We start from the raw sequence: 20,620 nt of genomic DNA on the forward strand, positions 1-20,620 counted from the left end.
GGGGGCATCTTTTGTCCTCAGGTGCCTCCTGCAGCAATAGATTATTTCCTCGTCGCTGTGGCGTTCAAAGACACAGCAGCAATGAGAATAGTGTCCTTTGAATCAGGCACAAAATGTTTTTGTAAACTGGCTAAGACACCGTCCGACACTCACGTGCACTAGATTCATTAATTACCTAAGCATGCAAATGCTTTTAGGGAAAAGGGCGTCTGAAATGCTTGCTCTGGTTGTGACATTATACCCAACCCAATAGACGGTCCCAGGGTCTCTTGCTTACTGTACATTAAGAGATGTGTAATCATAGTCTCCTTCTTCCTAGTGTTGTCGAATCCTGTTCTAGGCCTGTCTACAGGTGGTTAATTGGTGTGAATGGGGAGTACCCACTCCCTCCCCTCTTCATTTTTCACTAAAAATGATTTCTTATTTTCTAGTCAGATCTTGCCTTGACGTTCAGATTAGTCAGCTACTGGCTAGTGAGGCTAATTCTTTGGTGGAAATACAGCTGCAGGTGAAGGGTGCAAGTTGCCGGTGCACCAGCAATGAAACGCCAGCAGCAGCAACTAATCTCACACCTCATGCGGCCCACTCTCCCCCCGAATTCCCCCCTCCTGGGCTGCAAAGAAAAAATAGTGCAAATCTGAGAACTTGGCCTGCATTTGGATCCCCCACTTGTTTTTCAGTACCCCTAGAAAGGGTTGCTTTTAATGCATCTGTAGTTACTTGCAAGTGGGTGACACAATTAAACATCCACATTCTTAAACATTGTTAAATAAAGCAGCTGGTGCAAATTAATGTTCTGGCCTGCCTATGTGTCTTTTATAGTGTGCGTGTATAAGACCTAGCGGCAGCTTAAAGAGAGGACGACTGCAGAGCTCAGCGACTGCCATACAGCCATCCTACCTGCGCATAGTGAGCAACCACTTGCATGGAATATTGCCACTTCCTTGCACCCTCTAAATACCGTACGCTACACAATAATTGATCACATACCCCTCTAGGACAGGCATTCCCAAACTCGGTCCTCAAGGCACACTAACAGTGCAGGGTTTAGGGATATCCAGGCTTCAGCACAGATGGGTAAATCAAAATAACTGAGGTACTAAATAAGCCACCTGTCATCAAGCGTGGCTATTGCTAAAACCTGGACTGTTAGTATGACTCAGGGACAGAGGTTGGGAATGCCTGCTTTAGTACGTGGTGGTGATCGTTCCAAAAAACATATGAAACTGCTGTCTAGATGGATATTTTGTTTTACTTCAGAGGCACCTCATGGCCTTAATGAACGACCGGACTTACAGTGCTTTCCTACAGGTTATGCTACATGTTTTATTAATACTATATAATAAAAGGCTAACATTACTCCTCATCTCTATGGGGGGAAATTCAAGGTTTTGCTCGCCGGCGGCCATTAGATTGCGCCCAACAGAGCAATTCAAGTGTTGCTCCATTCGGGTGCACACAGCTGCCGGCGCTGACATTACTGTTATGTTGTTCCATCATTTTGACAGGCTGGTGATTCTCCAGTCAGGAATAACGGTTGTGGGTGATTTTCCAGAAAGTGAACATAAAGTCCCGTGCATCACACGCATTTTTTTTACTTTTAAACTGGTCTGTTAAGAAATTATTGTTATATGAAAACGTATTTGCTTAGTAGCAATGCCTTACCCTGTAACTTAAGATCCACTAAAATCCTGGTATATTGGAGAAGTATCTCATTTGAAATTGTGTAGCTGTCCCGTGCATCACGGAGAATCGCCCTTATAGTTGATTATCTGTATAAAGCATCATCTGTTTGAATATTACCTGTAGTGATCACTAGGGGTCACACTGGCATGGATATACACAATATGCTTTATGCTACAGTATTTTGACGGTATATTACCCATTATGTTAAGTCTAGTATGTTGGCAGTCAGTTGTATTCAGCAGTGCTTGAAAGTATGTGAACCCATCAGAATTATTTTTCTGCTGAAATTTTGCCTAAAACAACCTCAGATTTTCACACAAGTATATAAGAGAACCAAAACAAACAGAAAAATTGACGTGCTCATTTATGAATTGAGGAAAAATTATCCAATATTACATATTTGAGAGTAGAAAGAGTATGTGAACCTTTGCTTTCAGTATCTGGTATGACCCTCTCGTGCAGCAATAACTGCATTTAAACGGTTCCGGTAATTATTTAGTCCAGCTTGGGGGCGTTTTACCCCATTCCACCGTACAAAACAGCTTCAGCTCTGATATGTTGGTGGCTTTCCTCCAATGAACTGCTAACTTCAGGTCCTTCCACAACATTTTTTATTGGATTAAGATCAGGACTTTGACTTGGCCATTCCAAAACTTTTTTTGGGTCAAATTACTTGTGTGCATTGGGCTGTTGTCTTGCTGAATGACCCACGTTCTCTTGATAGAACACTTGTATATCTGTGTGCGACTCTGAATACGTACACAAAGTGCTACAATGTAGCATCTACAGCTTTTTTCCAATACAAGTTCTGTTCTGCTCTGTGTACACTCTCAGTCACACACAATATACAAGTGTCATAAATTAAACAGTCTCCTCATGCGTCTTAGCAGCATTATGTTGCAGCTAAGCCGCATTTTCTGCAAAAAACATGCTGCATGGTGTATTGAGGCTGAATGCAGGAGGACACATCTGTATTTGGGATGTATTTAAAAAACCGCCAGCCGGGTTCCCGGTGGTTGAAATACGGACACCGGAATCCCAAACGGCGGCATAATTCTGGCGTCAAAATCCTGATGGTGCTCGGGATCCCGGTGTCAAAATACAGACGCCTAAAATCCCAAGCGTCCTTTTAGCAAGACGAGCTTGTGTCTTGCCGCGCGGGGGGCTTAGGCATTAGACAGGGGGGTACAGGTTAATGTGCATGGATGTGAAGGGGATGATTAGGTACCGGGGAAGGGGGTTAGGCACTTACAAGCAGAGGTTAGGGTTAGGCACCAAGCGGGGAGGGATACGTTTAGGCAGCGGGGAAACAAGGGTTAGGCACCCACAAGGGAGGGGTAGGGTACTTTCTGGGGGGCTGTCTGGATTCTGATGGATGGAATCCCTGTATTTACCCTGTGAATGACATAGGTTTGGGAGCAGGACACCTATGATTTTGCTAGTTGGAGAGGGGGGCTTATCACATTAAGCAAAGTTGGCTAGCCAAATATTTGTGGTTTATACCTGTGCGCAGCATAGGGTCCATCTTAGAGATTTTCTTACAGATACAAATACACAAAGAAAACTGCTTTAATAACCCATTTAATATTGACCATATTTTGCTCTATTTCATGTAGGTGTCTGCAATGTACAACATTGAACAAAAAACAACTTATGTTTCTGAAAAGCACATGTCAGATGATATTTAATATATTATATGCAAAATATTACAATTATGCAAAATAAATGCACAAAAGCCATTTAAATATTACAAAACCAATTGCAAGAATTATTAAAAATTACAGTACAATTAATATTTAGGTAATCCAACTCACAATCTAGTGTATGAGCTTTTTGGAAACAGACAAATATTAACATAGCTGCCTGTAAGAAAAAAAATGGCTTTGTGGAATCACAGGATTAGTTACCTGCATAACCACAGTAGGTGGTGAGTGTCTCCATAGTGAAAGAGGACAGAGCGAGTTGGAGAAACTAACCTTACTCAAAAAAAAGTTAAAAAAAAAAAACCCAACACACTGAAATTTCATTTAGTGCCTGAGCAGGCTAGAAAATAATGTAAAACCTATAGTGCAATCAGCTAATCAAAATGATAATAAAAAAATAAAATAAAAATCTTTAAAACTGCAAATAAAAGGTAACAAAACATTTTAAATTTGGGGATTTAATGAACATCTTGTTCTTCTTGTGCAGAAAGAAATCAGTACATTTACTAATATTCAAAATTGGTTCAGGGTTTGGCCAAATTTTTGATAACAGGGTTTGTGCTTCCTTCATAAATAGACAAACCACTATAGTGTAGTTTTAGGGAGTCTAATCTGGTGTATTGATCCATTTACAGCTTTGGTTTTTACTTGATTAATAGAATAAGTGACCAGACCCCTTTGACCGAGTTACAATGCCAAGAGAACTTCAAATTTACATAATTTTTTTCCCCAAATGTAAAGTGGAATTAAACATGTTAGTACATTATTAGACTGACCTATACAGACCTGTTTTTGGTACAAATGCAATAGCTGGCAAGTTGTGGCAAGTGCCAGGATTTTGGTGATTGAGTTGTGAGATTTAAAGTTTTTGTTGTTGTTTTTTTTTTTTTTTTTTTTTTGCAAAATCAAGAAGTTGTTTTTTAAAAGAAAAATGCACTTCAAAGCTAATAGATACCTATAAATTAAAACTTCAGATCAGATTAAGACAACCTGTGATTCCTTAGCAGCTGGAAAGGTCTAGGTAATCTGCCCTTGCCTCATATAAAATCCTATTGTCTTGGTGGAAGAGGTGGAAACACTGAGATTCATGTACTACAGGAGAATAATTCTAAACCTACGTTTTAGACAGCTAGAAAAAAATTGATTGGAAAGAAGACTGTGCACTATTGGCTGGAGTGTCACCACCATGATGGGGAAAACATTGGTTGATCAGAGAGTTTATGTCAGGAGACCCTCTCCGCTCTACTAAAATTGTTAGAGGAGTTCATTTAAGGTTATCTCTAAACTGGCTCAATAATAGGGACCATGTAATATTGAGATTCAGCAGTGTACGGAGAGCGTTATGTTATACAAACATTATACTGAATCAGTATTTTTTTTTCAAATATTAAGGGGTCATCATGATCTATTCGGCATGTGTTATACTGGCCAATATGTGTGAATATTGCCAGCACTACTGACATGTTAGCCAAAGATCACTGTGAGCATAGCCCCAACACTAGCATGGGTAATCCATCAGATATTTGAGCATGCTCAAAAATCCAGGAGGCAGACAACTGTAGTTGGTTTGTGTGTTTATAGGATCATGTGACCACTTTAAAAGGTCACCATGGGATTGATTACTGAATGGCATGATCAGTCCAGTAATAGGGTACACACATGTCCAGATGAGGCAAACACTGTTGCTCAGCCTTAAGAAAGGCAGCTTCGGGCTACATGTGCACAGTTTTAATTTAGAGATTTAGTTGGACTGTTTGATCATTTATGACTGTATTGGCCAAACAGTATACCATACACAGTAGTCATGATAGCAAACAGGATCAGCTGATGACCTTCACTACTTTGTAAGAGGCACTGCACTGCCTGCTGCAGTCCAGTGTGGTCGAATCAGACTTTGACCACTGGTGTCAGACTTCCATTGGAATATAAGTAAAATACTTAATTTTGCTTGGTCTGTGCTCCTATGGATCACAGTAACTAATCTAAATAAACCAGATTTGGAAACCTGATGGCATCGAAGAGTCACGCAAAATGGAAAAGTAGAACTACTACCAGCTTGAATCTGACAAGTAACTTATTCTTAAATAAGTAAATATAAAAGGAACATTCTGAATGGAGACAATGGAGATAGCTGCCAATTCCTCTTTCCACTGGAAACAAACATTTGCAGGGAAACAGGAAAAGCGTTGCAGACGCCAAGAGAGAAGCTATGGAGAGCTTGTGAGGTAGACACGTGAGTGGAGAGGAACATAGCTTTGGCATGGACACTAGCCCGTACTGTGATGAGAAAACCATACTGCAGCCTATGCGAGACTGACTGTTGTTCCAGGAAGAAGCTGAAACCTATAGCACCATAAAAAGAAGAGGTAGAACCTATGTACTAAACTTGCATTAGGTTTGAGACACTGGATAATTATAAGTAAAGCTGTGGTCAAGTCAATGATATCTGTAAACCTCCAGTTGTATATCCTTGCTAGAAACAGGATTAAATGGTCGCTACACAAGTAGAAAACAGAATAGCTTCACATTTTACATCAGTGCTCTATGTACAGAACATACTGTAGCAAAGGCAAACTGGTATTCTATTCACCATAATACGGCAGTTCCTAGCTAAAGGGAACACTCCCCTCCATTACTATATATATTGCCATTGCCTGCACTTTGTGCCTCATACCTCATTAATGTCACGAGCTTCCAGTGAGTAGATAGCATCACAAACATTGGCCTTCTCCACTGTATGTGTAATATTATATATATATATATATATATATATATATATCACCAAACAGTGAATCAGGAGGCGCTAATTTCACTTTCCAGTTATTACCAGCAATTACATTGACCACATATGATCATAAAATAAGAATTTACTTACCGATAATTCTATTTCTCGTAGTCCGTAGTGGATGCTGGGGACTCCGTAAGGACCATGGGGAATAGCGGCTCCGCAGGAGACTGGGCACAAAAGTAAAGCTTTAGAACTACCTGGTGTGCACTGGCTCCTCCCCCTATGACCCTCCTCCAAGCCTCAGTTAGGATACTGTGCCCGGACGAGCGTACACAATAAGGAAGGATTTTGAATCCCGGGTAAGACTCATACCAGCCACACCAATCACACCATATAACTTGTGATCTAAACCCAGTTAACAGCATGATAACAGAGGAGCCTCTAGAAAAGATGGCTCACTACAGCAATAACCCGATTTTTTGGTAACAATAACTATGTACCAGTATTGCAGACAATCCGCACTTGGGATGGGCGCCCAGCATCCACTACGGACTACGAGAAATAGAATTATCGGTAAGTAAATTCTTATTTTCTCTGACGTCCTAGTGGATGCTGGGGACTCCGTAAGGACCATGGGGATTATACCAAAGCTCCCAAACGGGCGGGAGAGTGCGGATGACTCTGCAGCACCAAATGAGAGAACTCCAGGTCCTCCTCAGCCAGGGTATCAAATTTGTAGAATTTTACAAACGTATTTGCTCCTGACCAAGTAGCTGCTCGGCAAAGTTGTAAAGCCGAGACCCCTCGGGCAGCCGCCCAAGATGAGCCCACCTTCCTTGTGGAATGGGCTTTTACAGATTTTGTCTGTGGCAGGCCTGCCACAGAATGTGCAAGCTGAATTGTACTACAAATCCAACGAGCAATAGTCTGCTTAGAAGCAGGAGCACCCAGCTTGTTGGGTGCATACAGAATAAACAACGAGTCAGATTTTCGGACTCCAGCCGTCCTGGAAACCTATATTTCCAGGGCTCTGACAACGTCTAGCAACTTGGAGTCCTCCAAGTCCCTAGTAGCCGCAGGCACCACAAATAGGTTGATACAGGTGAAACGCTGAAAACCACCTTAGGGAGAAACTGAGGACAAGTCCTCAATTCCGCCCTGTCCGAATGGAAAATCAGATGAGGGCTTTTACAGGATAAAGCCGCCAATTCTGACACGCACCTGGCCCAGGTCAGGGCCAACAGCATGACCACTTTCCATGTGAGATATTTTAACTCCACATATTTAAGTGGTTCAAACCAATGTGACTTTTGGAACCCAAAAACTACATTTAGATCCCAAGGTGCCACTGGAGGCACAAAAGGAGGCTGTATATACAGTACCCCTTTCACAAACGTCTGAACTTCAGGGACTGAAGCTAGTTCTTTTTGGAAGAAAATTGACAGGGCCTTGGAACAGACAGGGTCCTTGCTGGAGCAGGTCCCTTCTTAGAGGTAGAGGCCACGGATCCTCCGTGAGCATCTCTTGAAGTTCCGGTTACCAAGTCCTTCTTGGCCAATCCGGAGCCACGAATATAGTGCTTACTCCTCTCGATCTTATAATTCTCAGTACCTTGGGTATGAGAGGCAGAGGAGGGAACACATACACTGACTGGTACACCCACTGTGTTACCAGAGTGTCTACAGCTATTGCCTGAGGGTCCCTTGACCTGGCGCAATACTTGTCGAGTTTTATAAACATGTGGAAGACTTCTGGGTGAAGTCCCCACTCTCCCGGGTGGAGGTCGTGTCTGCTGAGGAAGTCTGCTTCCCAGTTGTCCACTCCCGGAATGAATACTGCTGACAGTGCTATCACATGATTTTCCGCCCAGCGAAGAATCCTTGCAGCTTCTGCCATTGCCCTCCTGCTTCTTGTGTCACCCTGTCTGTTTACGTGGGTGACTGCCGTGATGTTGTCTGAATGGATCAACTCCGGGTGACCTTGAAGCAGAGGTCTTGCTGAGCTTAGAGCATTGTAAATGGCCCTTAGCTTCAGGATATTTATGTGAAGTGATGTCTCCAGGCTTGACCATAAGCTCTGGAAATTCCTTCCCTGTGTGACTGCTCCCCAGCCTCGCAGGCTGGCATCCGTGGTCACCAGGACCCAGTCCTGAATGTGCGGCCCTCTAGAAGATGAGCACTCTGCAACCACCACAGGAGAGACACCCTTGTGCTTGGTGACAGGGTTATCCGCTGATGCATCTGAAGATGCGACCCGGACCATTTGTCCAGCAGGTCCCACTGGAAAGTTCTTGCGTGGAATCTGCCGAATGGGATTGCTTCGTAGGAAGCCACCATTTTTCCCAGAACCATTTCATTGATGTACTGAGACTTGGCTCGGTTATAGGAGGTTCCCGACTAGCTCGGATAACTCCCTGACTTTCTCCTCCGGGAGAAACACCTTTTTCTGGACTGTGTCCAGGATCATCCCTAAGAACAGAAGACGAGTCGTCGGAATCAGCTGCGATTTTGGAATATTGAGAATCCAATCGTGCTGCCGCAACACTACCTGAGATAGTGCTACACCGACCTCCAACTGTTCCCTGGATCTTACCCTTATCAGGGAATCGTCCAAGTAAGGGATAACTAAAATTCCCTTCCTTCGAAGGAGTATCATCATTTCGGCCATTACCTTGGTAAAGACCCGGGGTGCCGTGGACCATCCATACGGCAGCGTCTGAAACTGATAGTGACAGTTCTGTACCATAAACCTGAGGTACCCTTGGTGAGAAGGGTAAATTGGGACATGAAGGTAAGCATCCTTGATGTCGAGACATCATGTAGTCCCCTTCTTCCAGGTTCGCAATCACTGCTCTGAGTGACTCAATCTTGAATTTGAACCTCCGTATGTAAGTGTTCAAGATTTTAGATTTAGAATCGGTCTCACCGAGCCGTCCGGCTTCGGTACCACAACAGTGTGGAATAATACCCCGTTCCCTGTTGCAGGAGGGGTACCTTGATTATCACCTGCTGGGAATACAGCTTGTGAATGGCTTCCAAAACTGCCTCCCTGTCAGAAGGAGACATCGGTAAAGCCGACTTTAGGAAACGGCGAGGGGGAGACGTCTCGAATTCCAATTTGTACCCCTGAGATATCACCTGAAGGATCCAGGGGTCTACTTGCGAGTGAGCCCACTGCGCGCTGAAATTCATTGAGACGGGCCCCCACCGTGTCCGATTCTGCTTGTAAAGCCCCAGCGTCATACTGAGGGCTTGGCAGAGGCGGGAGAGGGTTTCTGTTCCTGGGAACTGGCTGATTTCTGCAGCCTTTTTCCTCTCCCTCTGTCACGGGGCAGAAATGAGGAACCTTTTGCCCGCTTGCCCACGAAAAGACTGCGCCTGATAATACGGCGTCTTCTTATGTTGAGAGGCGACCTGGGGTACAAACGTGGATTTCCCAGCTGTTGCCGTGGCCACCAGGTCTGAAAGACCGACCCCAAATAACTCCTCCCCTTAATAAGGCAATACTTCCAAATGCCGTTTGGAATCCGCATCACCTGACCACTGTCGTGTCCATAACCCTCTACTGGCAGAAATGGACAACGCACTTAGACTTGATGCCAGTCGGCAAATATTCCGCTGTGCATCACGCATATATAGAAATGCATCTTTTAAATGCTCTATAGGCAATAATATACTGTCTCTATCTAGGGTATCAATATTTTCAGTCAGGGAATCCGACCACGCCAACCCAGCACTGCACATCCAAGCTGAGGCGATTGCTGGTCGCAGTATAACACCAGTATGTGTGTAAATACATTTTAGGATACCCTCCTGCTTTCTATCAGCAGGATCCTTAAGGGCGGCCATCTCAGGAGAGGGTAGAGCCCTTGTTCTTACAAGTGTGTGAGCGCTTTATCCACCCTAGGGGGTGTTTCCCAACGCACCTTAACCTCTGGCGGGAAAGGATATAATGCCAATAACATTTTAGAAATTATCAGTTGTTATCGGGGGAAACCCACGCATCATCACACACCTCATTTAATTTCTCAGATTCAGGAAAACTACAGGTAGTTTTTCCTCACCGAACATAATACCCCTTTTTGGTGGTACTCGTATTATCAGAAATGTGTAAAACATTTTTCATTGCCTCAATCATGTAACGTGTGGCCCTACTGGAAGTCACATTTGTCTCTTCACCGTCGACACTGGAGTCAGTATCCGTGTCGGCGTCTATATCTGCCATCTGAGGTAACGGGCGCTTTAGAGCCCCTGACGGCCTATGAGACGTCTGGACAGGCACAAGCTGAGTAGCCGGCTGTCTCATGTCAACCACTGTCTTTTATACAGAGCTGACACTGTTACGTAATTCCTTCCAACAGTTCATCCACTCAGGTGTCGACCCCCTAGGGGGTGACATCACTATTACAGGCAATCTGCTCCGTCTCCACATCATTTTTCTCCTCATACATGTCGACACAAACGTACCGACACACAGCACACACACAGATAGGGGTCCTGATAGAGGACAGGACCCCACTAGCCCTTTGGGGAGACAGAGGGAGAGTTTGCCAGCACACACCAGAGCGCTATATATATATACAGGGATAACCTTATATAAGTGTTTTTCCCCTTATAGCTGCTGTATTTTTAATACTGCGCGTAATTAGTGCCCCCCTCTCTTTTTTAACCCTTTCTGTAGTGTAGTGACTGCAGGGGAGAGCCAGGGAGCTTCCCTCCAACGGAGCTGTGAGGGAAAATGACGCCAGTGTGCTGAGGAGATAGGCTCCGCCCCCTTCTCGGCGGCCTTATCTCCCGTTTTTCTGTGTATTCTGGCAGGGGTTAAATTCATCCATATAGCCCAGGAGCTATATGTGATGCATTTTTTTGCCATCCAAGGTGTTTTTATTGCGTCTCAGGGCGCCCCCCCCCAGCGCCCTGCACCCTCAGTGACCGGAGTGTGAAGTGTGCTGAGAGCAATGGCGCACAGCTGCAGTGCTGTGCGCTACCTTGTTGAAGACAGGACGTCTTCTGCCGCCGATTTTCCGGACCTCTTCTGTCTTCTGGCTCTGTAAGGGGGCCGGCGGCGCGGCTCTGGGACCTATCCATGGCTGGGCCTGTGATCGGTCCCTCTGGAGCTAATGTCCAGTAGCCTAAGAAGCCCAATCCACTCTGCACGCAGGTGAGTTCGCTTCTTCTCCCCTTAGTCCCTCGATGCAGTGAGCCTGTTGCCAGCAGGTCTCACTGAACATAAAAAACCTAAAACTAAACTTTTCACTAAGCAGCTCAGGAGAGCCACCTAGTGTGCACCCTTCTCGTTCGGGCACAAAAATCTAACTGAGGCTTGGAGGAGGGTCATAGGGGGAGGAGCCAGTGCACACCAGGTAGTTCTAAAGCTTTACTTTTGTGCCCAGTCTCCTGCGGAGCCGCTATTCCCCATGGTCCTTACGGAGTCCCCAGCATCCACTAGGACGTCAGAGAAATAACAATTTATTAAAAGCACATTTACACAAGCAGAGATAACCCTTTCATATACACAGTTAAAATTTGTGCCATAAATGAAGAGACTTATACTACCCTTCATTTCATTTATGGCACAAATTTTAACTGTGTATATGAAAGGGTTATCTCTGTTTGTGTAAATGTGCTTTTAATAAATTGTTATTTATGATCATATGTGGTCAATGTAATTGCTGGTAATAACTGGAAAGTGAAATTAGCGCCTCCTGATTCACTGTTTGGTGGTGTGTAGTTTTGGTCCTGACTAACAGAAGGATCGAATTAGGAAAGGCAGCAATTTATCAGCGCAGGATAAGGGTATAACTGTTATAATATTATATATATATATATATATATATATATGGAGAATAGCGCCTGAGACGATCCTATTATAAACAAAAACCAAATATTCGATATAGCTAGAACCATTCAACACCCCCCATATATCTGTGGGTGGCAGCTCCTGCCCAATAGTGGATACAAATATACAAAATGAAGTGCACAAGAGCGCCTACTGGTGTTTTTAGCATACAAATGGTTAAATGCGTGATAATTCACCATGTGAGACGTGAAATAATATAAATATTTCAGAGAACAACTTATCTCTCTAAACGTCTTCAATTCTGATGACACTTTGATGCATGCAAGTTAAAAAAAGAAAAAGAAACATAGTGTGTACTGCATAAACCAGATATTTCTCAATTAGGAACTTTGCTGGTCCCAGACATTGAATGAGATAATATAATAATTAAATAAAAAACAATTTAATAGCAATCCTGAAGCAAATGTAGGTAGCAAACGTACAAGATAATTATATAAAAACAGCTTATCTGTCCACTCAGGGAGAGAAGGATAAAACAGCAACTCCTGATCTAATAACAAAAGTATGACAAATAGGAGTAAAATCCTGAATCAAATGCAGGTAGCAAATGTACAGGAAATACAAGTAAAATCAGCTTATCTGTCCACTCTGGGAGGTTCAGGGTTAAGTAGCAAGTTCTGCTTAACCCTGAACCTCCTAGAGTGGACAGATAAGCTGATTTTACTTGTTTTTCCTGTACGTTTGCTACCTGCATTTGCTTCAGGATTTTACTCCTATTTGTCATACTTTTGTTATTAGATCAGGAGTTGCTGTTTTATCCTTCTCTCCCTGAGTGGACAGATAAGCTTTAGTAAATGTACTACCTAGTGTTTACGCTAGAGAGTTTCAGCAGGGCACCACACCGATTTTAAAATTAAAAACCTGGGCCCTGCCTTTCTGGTGGCACCCTTCTGGAACAGACTGCCCTCTTCTGTCCCAACCCATGGGCCACATTTTCTCACAGGTGGAAAACGTTGCAGTGTAGCGATCACTGCAGGCGAATACATGCCATGCCATGGCAACTATTCACAGTGAGGGCAGTGCTTGGGGGCAGTCCAGCATGTTTGTAAGTGCTGGGCACGCCCCTAGGAGTGACGGCGACGGGCCCATTCCCCGCTCCCCGGCTGGTCATGCCCCCTTTTTGGGTGCAGACATGGATACCATGCCTGCGCCACAGCGCCTTGCCACACTCTAGCATGAACACTAGAGATCTGTTACTAGGGTGTCTGTCAGGGACACCCTACCATCAGCACAAGTGCTGCTGTTTTCTATCTACAGAATGTCTAATTTTAGTGCTTCTACTACTGAAACAATTATCATTAGCTGCACAAATATGAATTCTCTAGTTCAGAAAGCTGCACGCTATAAGGGTTTTTGTCTAGTCATCTTTCCCATCCACTCAATGCATTTTTCATTAGCCTCCTGCACAAATGAGGACGTCCGGTCACTGTAGTGAGAGCACAAACATAATTGCCAGATCTATGCAGAGCAGAACAATGCGTCAGTAAAACAGTGGAAAAGTTAAAGTGATAGGTGACCGTAGGCAATTAATCTAAGTGCTTAATACTACTGTAAAATGGGTAATCAAAGTTTTAAAGACCTGTCCTTTGAAAAATACAGAATCGACCGTTTTTTTTCTGGTCCACTCAATACAGAGTCCAGTGACAGGTTCTTCTCCAGTATTGGATATGTTTGGATTTGTCAGAAGTTTTCATTTTGCAGGGCTCCCAGTTGGTATGGCCCCAAAGCCTCCCTGATTCTTCAGAATGAAGCCCTAATTGTTTTTCCAGTGTTTAAAAAAAGCATTATTTATCCTTCTCGCTTGGTATATCACGCGCTGACTTAAGGAAATCGCTTCGCAAGAGGCGATAGAAGAGTACTATATTCATTGCAGTCATGATGGCCATTCCAACACTGCCGATAGTGTAGGTGAGGAGTGGAATGTTATCTCGGTTTAACACCAACCACCTGGTCATCCACGCCAGTGTCATGATCCTAAAGATGACATATGTACCCAGGTTCAGTAAGCTGTTCAGCCTGTACATCGTGGTTTTCAAAAGATTGGCCATGAGAAGGATCTGTCTCAGATGGAGGAAGATGGAGTTAATTTCCACGAGCAAGGCCACTACAGAAAAACCCACATAGCGGTGCAGCAGCAGCGATATGCTGAAACATGTAATAACCTGAAAGAAACAAACACTGGTGAGAAATTGTATAGTGTAAAACACCAACTAAAAGAAGCGACAGCCCTGTATTTACATATTCTCATAATAGAGGAAACTACCGAAGAAGAAAAAAAATCTCACTCGTCTTTCTAACCATAGATAGCTGGCAGCATTTCCGGATCGAGAATGTAATGCTGAGTTGGTGCCTTTAAAATGCAGCCCACACATTACTGTGCCACGCGCTCTCTGCAGCCTTTGTGCACAACCCTTATCGTGCCATGTTCACGGAACGGCTTTGCATTGTAAATATTCCACTAATGTAAATAATAATGCATAAATGATTTTACTGTGCAACTAATGAATATTAAGAAATATGGACAACTTTTAATCCAAGGGGCAGAATTCAATTGTTTATACGCTTGTAGCCAGCATATGGCACCCAACAAAGCTACATAATTGTAGCGCAATATGGGCGCGATCGGCTGCCAGCATCTACAGTTCAGCTAGCCCCCCCTTTGGGGGTTTGCGAGCCGAAATGCACAAAAAAGTGGACACTTGAGCGCTCAAGCAGGACTTTTCACATTGTTCCCATTAGTTTGATTTAGTCACGTAACCCAACCTTTCTGGGAGCGATCACCGCGAAAAACCTCAACAATTGAACTGCACCTTGCGATCTCCTGCTACTTTGACGGGAAAATTGGGCGTACAAAACAAGTGAATTCCCCAAAAATAATTTATCAATCCCTATCACGCCAGTTTACCATTGATTTATATTTTCCAAATACCCCATCTCATTCACACATTATAAATTGTTACTTTTGGCACTGGTACACGTTAGGAGATAAGTAGCAACAACAAAGTGGTGGCACTCACATACATTTTCAGTGAATTTACGTTAGCCCAATTTAGGATACATTTTATAAATTATTCTGAACAGAATAATACAGGGGCTACAGCAGATATATAATCATTAATATTCAGAGAGAGGACAATACAGCAATATTCCGTATTAAGGTGTTGGTAGAGGGTTTGACGTTCAAAAGTAAGCAAAATATTTTAAAATACAGTTAAGTAGCTCAAATAGGAAAAAAGTTAGTAATGTTTTGTTTCTGTCTTGTTTGTTCTACTGATATTTATAAAGTTTATTGTATTTATTTATTCTTCAAATTACAGTCATTTATCTCGAATGTGTTCCACCTATTATATGCACATGAATACAATAGGTTCTACATTACTCAAAAATATGTTGTTTAGTTATTAAATTGATCCTTATAAAAATATCATTATACTGGAGTGAACCACAAGTATAGATTACTATAGTATATTGTTACTGTATTACTTTGTAATACATATCACCACATTTTATCAAAATCCATGACCAATTACATTACTCCATGAAAGACGAGACCTAGGCCTGGATGTAATGAAGTCCGAGTTCGATGGTTGTGCTGGATGAACATGTACAAAGCTAAACCATGCCTTGTACACGATTGCCCCTTTAAAAAAAGTTTGAGTTCGGCCGGCATCCCGCACGTCCGCCAAACTCTGACTTCATTACATCCCGTCACATTTTTCCTATAGTTTTAACAAAACTACTTCACATCATTGAATGTATTGGCAGAACTTCTAGCCATTCTAGAAAACGTTTGCTCTATAGTAAGGGTAATTGCTTTTATGATAAAATCAATAGGTATTCATTATATCACGTATAGTTTCATCCACTTCTACAGCATTACAGCCCTTAGTGTGGCTCTGATCTGTTACTAGTATAATCTCCCTATGTTTATTTCTGAAATCTCAGCACAATTGTGTATCTATTCGTGTTTGTTGCCTTTCCTAAATCTCTCCCATCCATTAGAGTCTGGCGCTTATACTAACCACTTGGCAGTGGTTTTGTTTCCGTTTTATTACATTATTCTGCCTGATCGATATCTTACTCCTCACTAAATATCTTTAATTACTTATTTTTATCATATATATATATATATATATATATATATATATATATATATAAAACGCAGCAACATAATAGTACATTAATGTACTATTTAGTGAATGCTATGCAATGCTTTTATATGAACACATGAGGGTGCTAGAGTTTAATTCCTTAGTATGCCATCATTTCATTTATGTGATATTCAGCCTAGAGAAGTGCCAGAAACTCCCCGCTAGCTATCCACAGGAGGATTGCATATTTAGGCCCCTTTAACTACCACCTAGTATGAAAAAATTATGTGTATGTTTACTGAGCAGGGACAATCCATAACGTGGATATTACAGTGTACTGTCATTCTTTCTGAATGCAGCCAAAGTTTCCTCCCAGTCCAGCGTTACAGCCACCACAGACGTCTTCCTAGCAATTCCAGATACAGGTTGAGTATCCCATATCCAAATATCCGAAATACGTAATATTCCGAAATACGGACTTTTTTGAGCGAGAGTGAGATAGTGAAACTTTTGTTTTCTGATGGCTCAATGTACACAAACTTTGTTTAATACACACAGTTATTAAAAATATTGTATTAAATGACCTTCAGACTGTGTGTATAAGGTGTATATGAAACATAAATGAATTGTGTGAATGTAGACACACTTTGTTTAATGCACAAAGTTATATAAAATATTGGCTAAAATTACCTTCAGGCTGTGTGTATAAGGTGCATATAAAATAAGAATTTACTTACCGATAATTCTATTTCTCATAGTCCGTAGTGGATGCTGGGGACTCCGAAAGGACCATGGGGAATAGCGGCTCCGCAGGAGACTGGGCACAAAGTAAAAGCTTTAGGACTAGCTGGTGTGCACTGGCTCCTCCCCCTATGACCCTCCTCCAAGCCTCAGTTAGGATACTGTGCCCGGACGAGCGTACACAATAAGGAAGGATTTTGAATCCCGGGTAAGACTCATTACCAGCCACACCAATCACACCGTACAACTTGTGATATGAACCCAGTTAACAGCATGATAACAGAAGGAGCCTCTGAAAAGATGGCTCACAACAACAATAACCCGATTTTTGTAACAATAACTATGTACAAGTAATGCAGACAATCCGCACTTGGGATGGGCGCCCAGCATCCACTACGGATTATGAGAAATAGAATTATCGGTAAGTAAATTCTTATTTTCTCTAACGTCCTAGTGGATGCTGGGGACTCCGAAAGGACCATGGGGATTATACCAAAGCTCCCAAACGGGCGGGAGAGTGCGGATGACTCTGCAGCACCGAATGAGAGAACTCCAGGTCCTCCTCAGCCAGGGTATCAAATTTGTAGAATTTAGCAAACGTGTTTGCCCCTGACCAAGTAGCTGCTCGGCAAAGTTGTAAAGCCGAGACCCCTCGGGCAGCCGCCCAAGATGAGCCCACTTTCCGTGTGGAATGGGCTTTTACAGATTTTGGCTGTGGCAGGCCTGCCACAGAATGTGCAAGCTGAATTGTACTGCAAATCCAACGAGCAATCGTCTGCTTAGAAGCAGGAGCACCCAGCTTGTTGGGTGCATACAGGATAAACAGCGAGTCAGATTTTCTGACTCCAGCCGTCCTGGAAACATATTTTCAGGGCCCTGACTACGTCCAGCAACTTGGAATCCTCCAAGTCCCTAGTAGCCGCAGGCACCACAATAGGTTGGTTTAAGTGAAATGCTGAAAACACCTTAGGGAGAAATTGAGGACGAGTCCTCAATTCCGCCCTGTCCGAATGGAAAATCAGATAAGGGCTTTTACAGGATAAAGCCGCCAATTCTGACACGCGCCTGGCCCAGGCCAGGGCCAACAGCATGACCACTTTCCATGTGAGATATTTTAACTCCACAGATTTAAGTGGTTCAAACCAATGTGACTTTTGGAATCCAAAAAAAAAAAACTACATTGAGATCCCAAGTGCCACTGGAGGCACAAAAGGAGGCTGTATATGCAGTACCCCTTTTACAAACGTCTGAACTTCAGGGACTGAAGCTAGTTCTTTTTGGAAGAAAATTGACAGGGCCGAAATTTGAACCTTAATGGACCCCAATTTCAGGCCCATAGACACTCCTGTTTGCAGGAAATGTAGGAATCGACCCAGTCGAATTTCCACCGTCGGGCCTTACTGGCCTCGCACCACGCAACATATTTTCGCCAATTGCGGTGATAATGTTTTTGCGGTTACATCCTTCCTGGCTTTGATCAGGATAGGGATGACTTCATCCGGAATGCCCTTTTTCCTTCAGGATCCGGCGTTCAACCGCCATGCCGTCAAACGCAGCCGCGGTAAGTCTTGGAACAGACAGGGTCCTTGCTGGAGCAGGTCCCTTCTTAGAGGTAGAGGCCACGGATCCTCCGTGAGCATCTCTTGAAGTTCCGGTTACCAAGTCCTTCTTGGCCAATCCGGAGCCACGAATATAGTGCTTACTCCTCACCATCTTATCAATCTCAGTACCTTGGGTATGAGAGGCAGAGGAGGAAACACATACCCTGACTGGTACACCCACGGTGTTACCAGAGCGTCTACAGCTATTGCCTGAGGGTCCCTGGACCTGGCGCAATACCTGTCGAGTTTTTCCCAACGGTTTATAATCCTGTGGAAGACTTCTGGGTGAAGTCCCCACTCTCCCCGGGTGGAGGTCGTGCTGAGGAAGTCTGCTTCCCAGTTGTCCACTCCCGGAATGAATACTGCTGACAGTGCTATCCCATGATTTTCCGCCCAGCGAAGAATCCTTGCAGCTTCTGTCATTGCCCTTCTGCTTCTTGTGCCACCCTGTCTGTTTACGTGGGTGACTGCCGTGATGTTGTCCGACTGGATCAACACCGGCTGTCCTTGAAGCAAAGGTCTTGCTAAGCTTAGAGCATTGTAAATGTCCCTTAGCTTCAGGATATTTATGTGAAGTGATGTCTCCAGGCTTGACCATAAGTCCTGGATATTCCTTCCCTGTGTGACTGCTCCCCAGCCTCGCAGGCTGGCATCCGTGGTTACCAGGACCCAGTCCTGAATGCCGAATCTGCGGCCCTCTAGAAGATGAGCACTCTGCAACCACCACAGGAGGGACACCCTTGTCCTTGGTGACAGGGTTATCCGCTGATGCATCTGAAGATGCGACCCGGACCATTTGTCCAGCAGGTCCCACTGGAAAGTTCTTGCGTGGAATCTGCCAAATGGGATTGCTTCGTAGGAAGCCCCCATTTTACCCAGAACCCTTGTGCATTGATGCACTGAGACTTGGCTCGGTTTGAGGAGGTTCCTGACTAGCTCGGATAACTCCCTGGCTTTCTCCTCCGGGAGAAACACCTTTTTCTGGACTGTGTCCAGGATCATCCCTAGGAACAGAAGACACGTCGACGGAACCAGCTGCGATTTTGGAATATTGAGAATCCAATCGTGCTGCCGCAACACTATCTGAGATAGTGCTACACCGACCTCCAACTGTTCCCTGGATCTTACCCTTATCAGGGAATCGTCCAAGTAAGGGATAACTAAAATTCCCTTCCTTCGAAGGAACATCATCATTTCGGCCATTACCTTGGTAAAGACCCGGGGTGCCGTGGACCATCCCTACGGCAGCGTCTGAACTGATAGTGACAGTTCTGTACCATAAACCTGAGGTACCCTTGGTGAGAAGGGTAAATTTTGACATGAAGGTAAGCATCCTTGATGTCCCGAGACATCATGTAGTCCTCTTCTTCCAGGTTCGCAATCACTGCTCTGAGTGACTCAATCTTGAATTTGAACCTCTGTATGTAAGTGTTCAAAAATTTTAGATTTTAGAATCGGTCTCACCGAGCCGTCTGGCTTCGGTACCACAATAGTGTGGAATAATACCCCGTTCCCTGTTGCAGGAGGGGTACCTTGATTATCACCTGCTGGGAATACAGCTTGTGAATGGCTTCCAAAACTGCCTCCCTGTCAGAGGGAGACGTCGGTAAAGTCGACTTTTGGAAACGGCGAGGGGGAGACGTCTCGAATTCCAATATGTACCCCTGAGATATTACCTGAAGGATCCAGGGGTCTACTTGCGAGTGAGCCCACTGCGCACTGAAATTCATTGAGAACGGGCCCCCACCGTGCCTGAGCTTGTAAAGCCCTAGCGTCATACTGAGGGCTTGGCAGAGGCTGGAAAGGGTTTCTGTTCCTGGGAACTGGCTGATCTCTGCAGCCTTTTTCCTCTCCCTCTGTCACGAGCAGAAAAGAGGAACCTTTTGTCCGCTTGCCAACAAAGGACTGCGCCTGATAATACGGCGTCTTATTTTGAGAGGCGACCTGGGGTACAAACGTGGATTTCCCAGCTGTTGCCGTGGCCACCAGGTCTAAAAGACCGACCCCAAATGTCCCCTTTTCAAAGGCAATACTTCCAAATGACGTTTGGAATCCGCATCACCTGACCATTTTACTGGTAGAATTGGACAACGCACTTATACTTGATGCCAGTCGGCAATTATTCCGCTGTGCATCATGCATATATAGAAATGCATCTTTTAAATGCTCTATAGGCAATAATATACTATCCTTATCTAGGATATCAATATT

General features: G+C 43.9%; 1 protein-coding gene across 2 annotated transcripts in view; it reads right to left on the minus strand.

Annotated features, from left to right (window-relative positions):
• The window catches only part of LOC135050013 (TLC domain-containing protein 2-like), a 266,506-nt gene that overhangs the window by 163,195 nt on the left and 82,691 nt on the right, over nucleotides 1–20,620 (minus strand). Inside the window, exon 4 of one of the 2 annotated variants that reach the window (XM_063956096.1) lies at nucleotides 12,722–14,138. The exons of the other annotated variant lie outside the window; for it this stretch is intronic. Within the exon in view, the coding sequence (XP_063812166.1) occupies nucleotides 13,761–14,138 (378 nt within the window). The 3' untranslated portion in view covers nucleotides 12,722–13,760. Of the gene's footprint in view, nucleotides 1–12,721; nucleotides 14,139–20,620 lie in introns of those variants that run through there. 2 annotated transcript variants of the gene reach the window in all.

Source organism: Pseudophryne corroboree, chromosome 2, assembly GCF_028390025.1.
Source record: "Pseudophryne corroboree isolate aPseCor3 chromosome 2, aPseCor3.hap2, whole genome shotgun sequence".
Lineage (NCBI taxonomy): Eukaryota > Metazoa > Chordata > Amphibia > Anura > Myobatrachidae > Pseudophryne > Pseudophryne corroboree.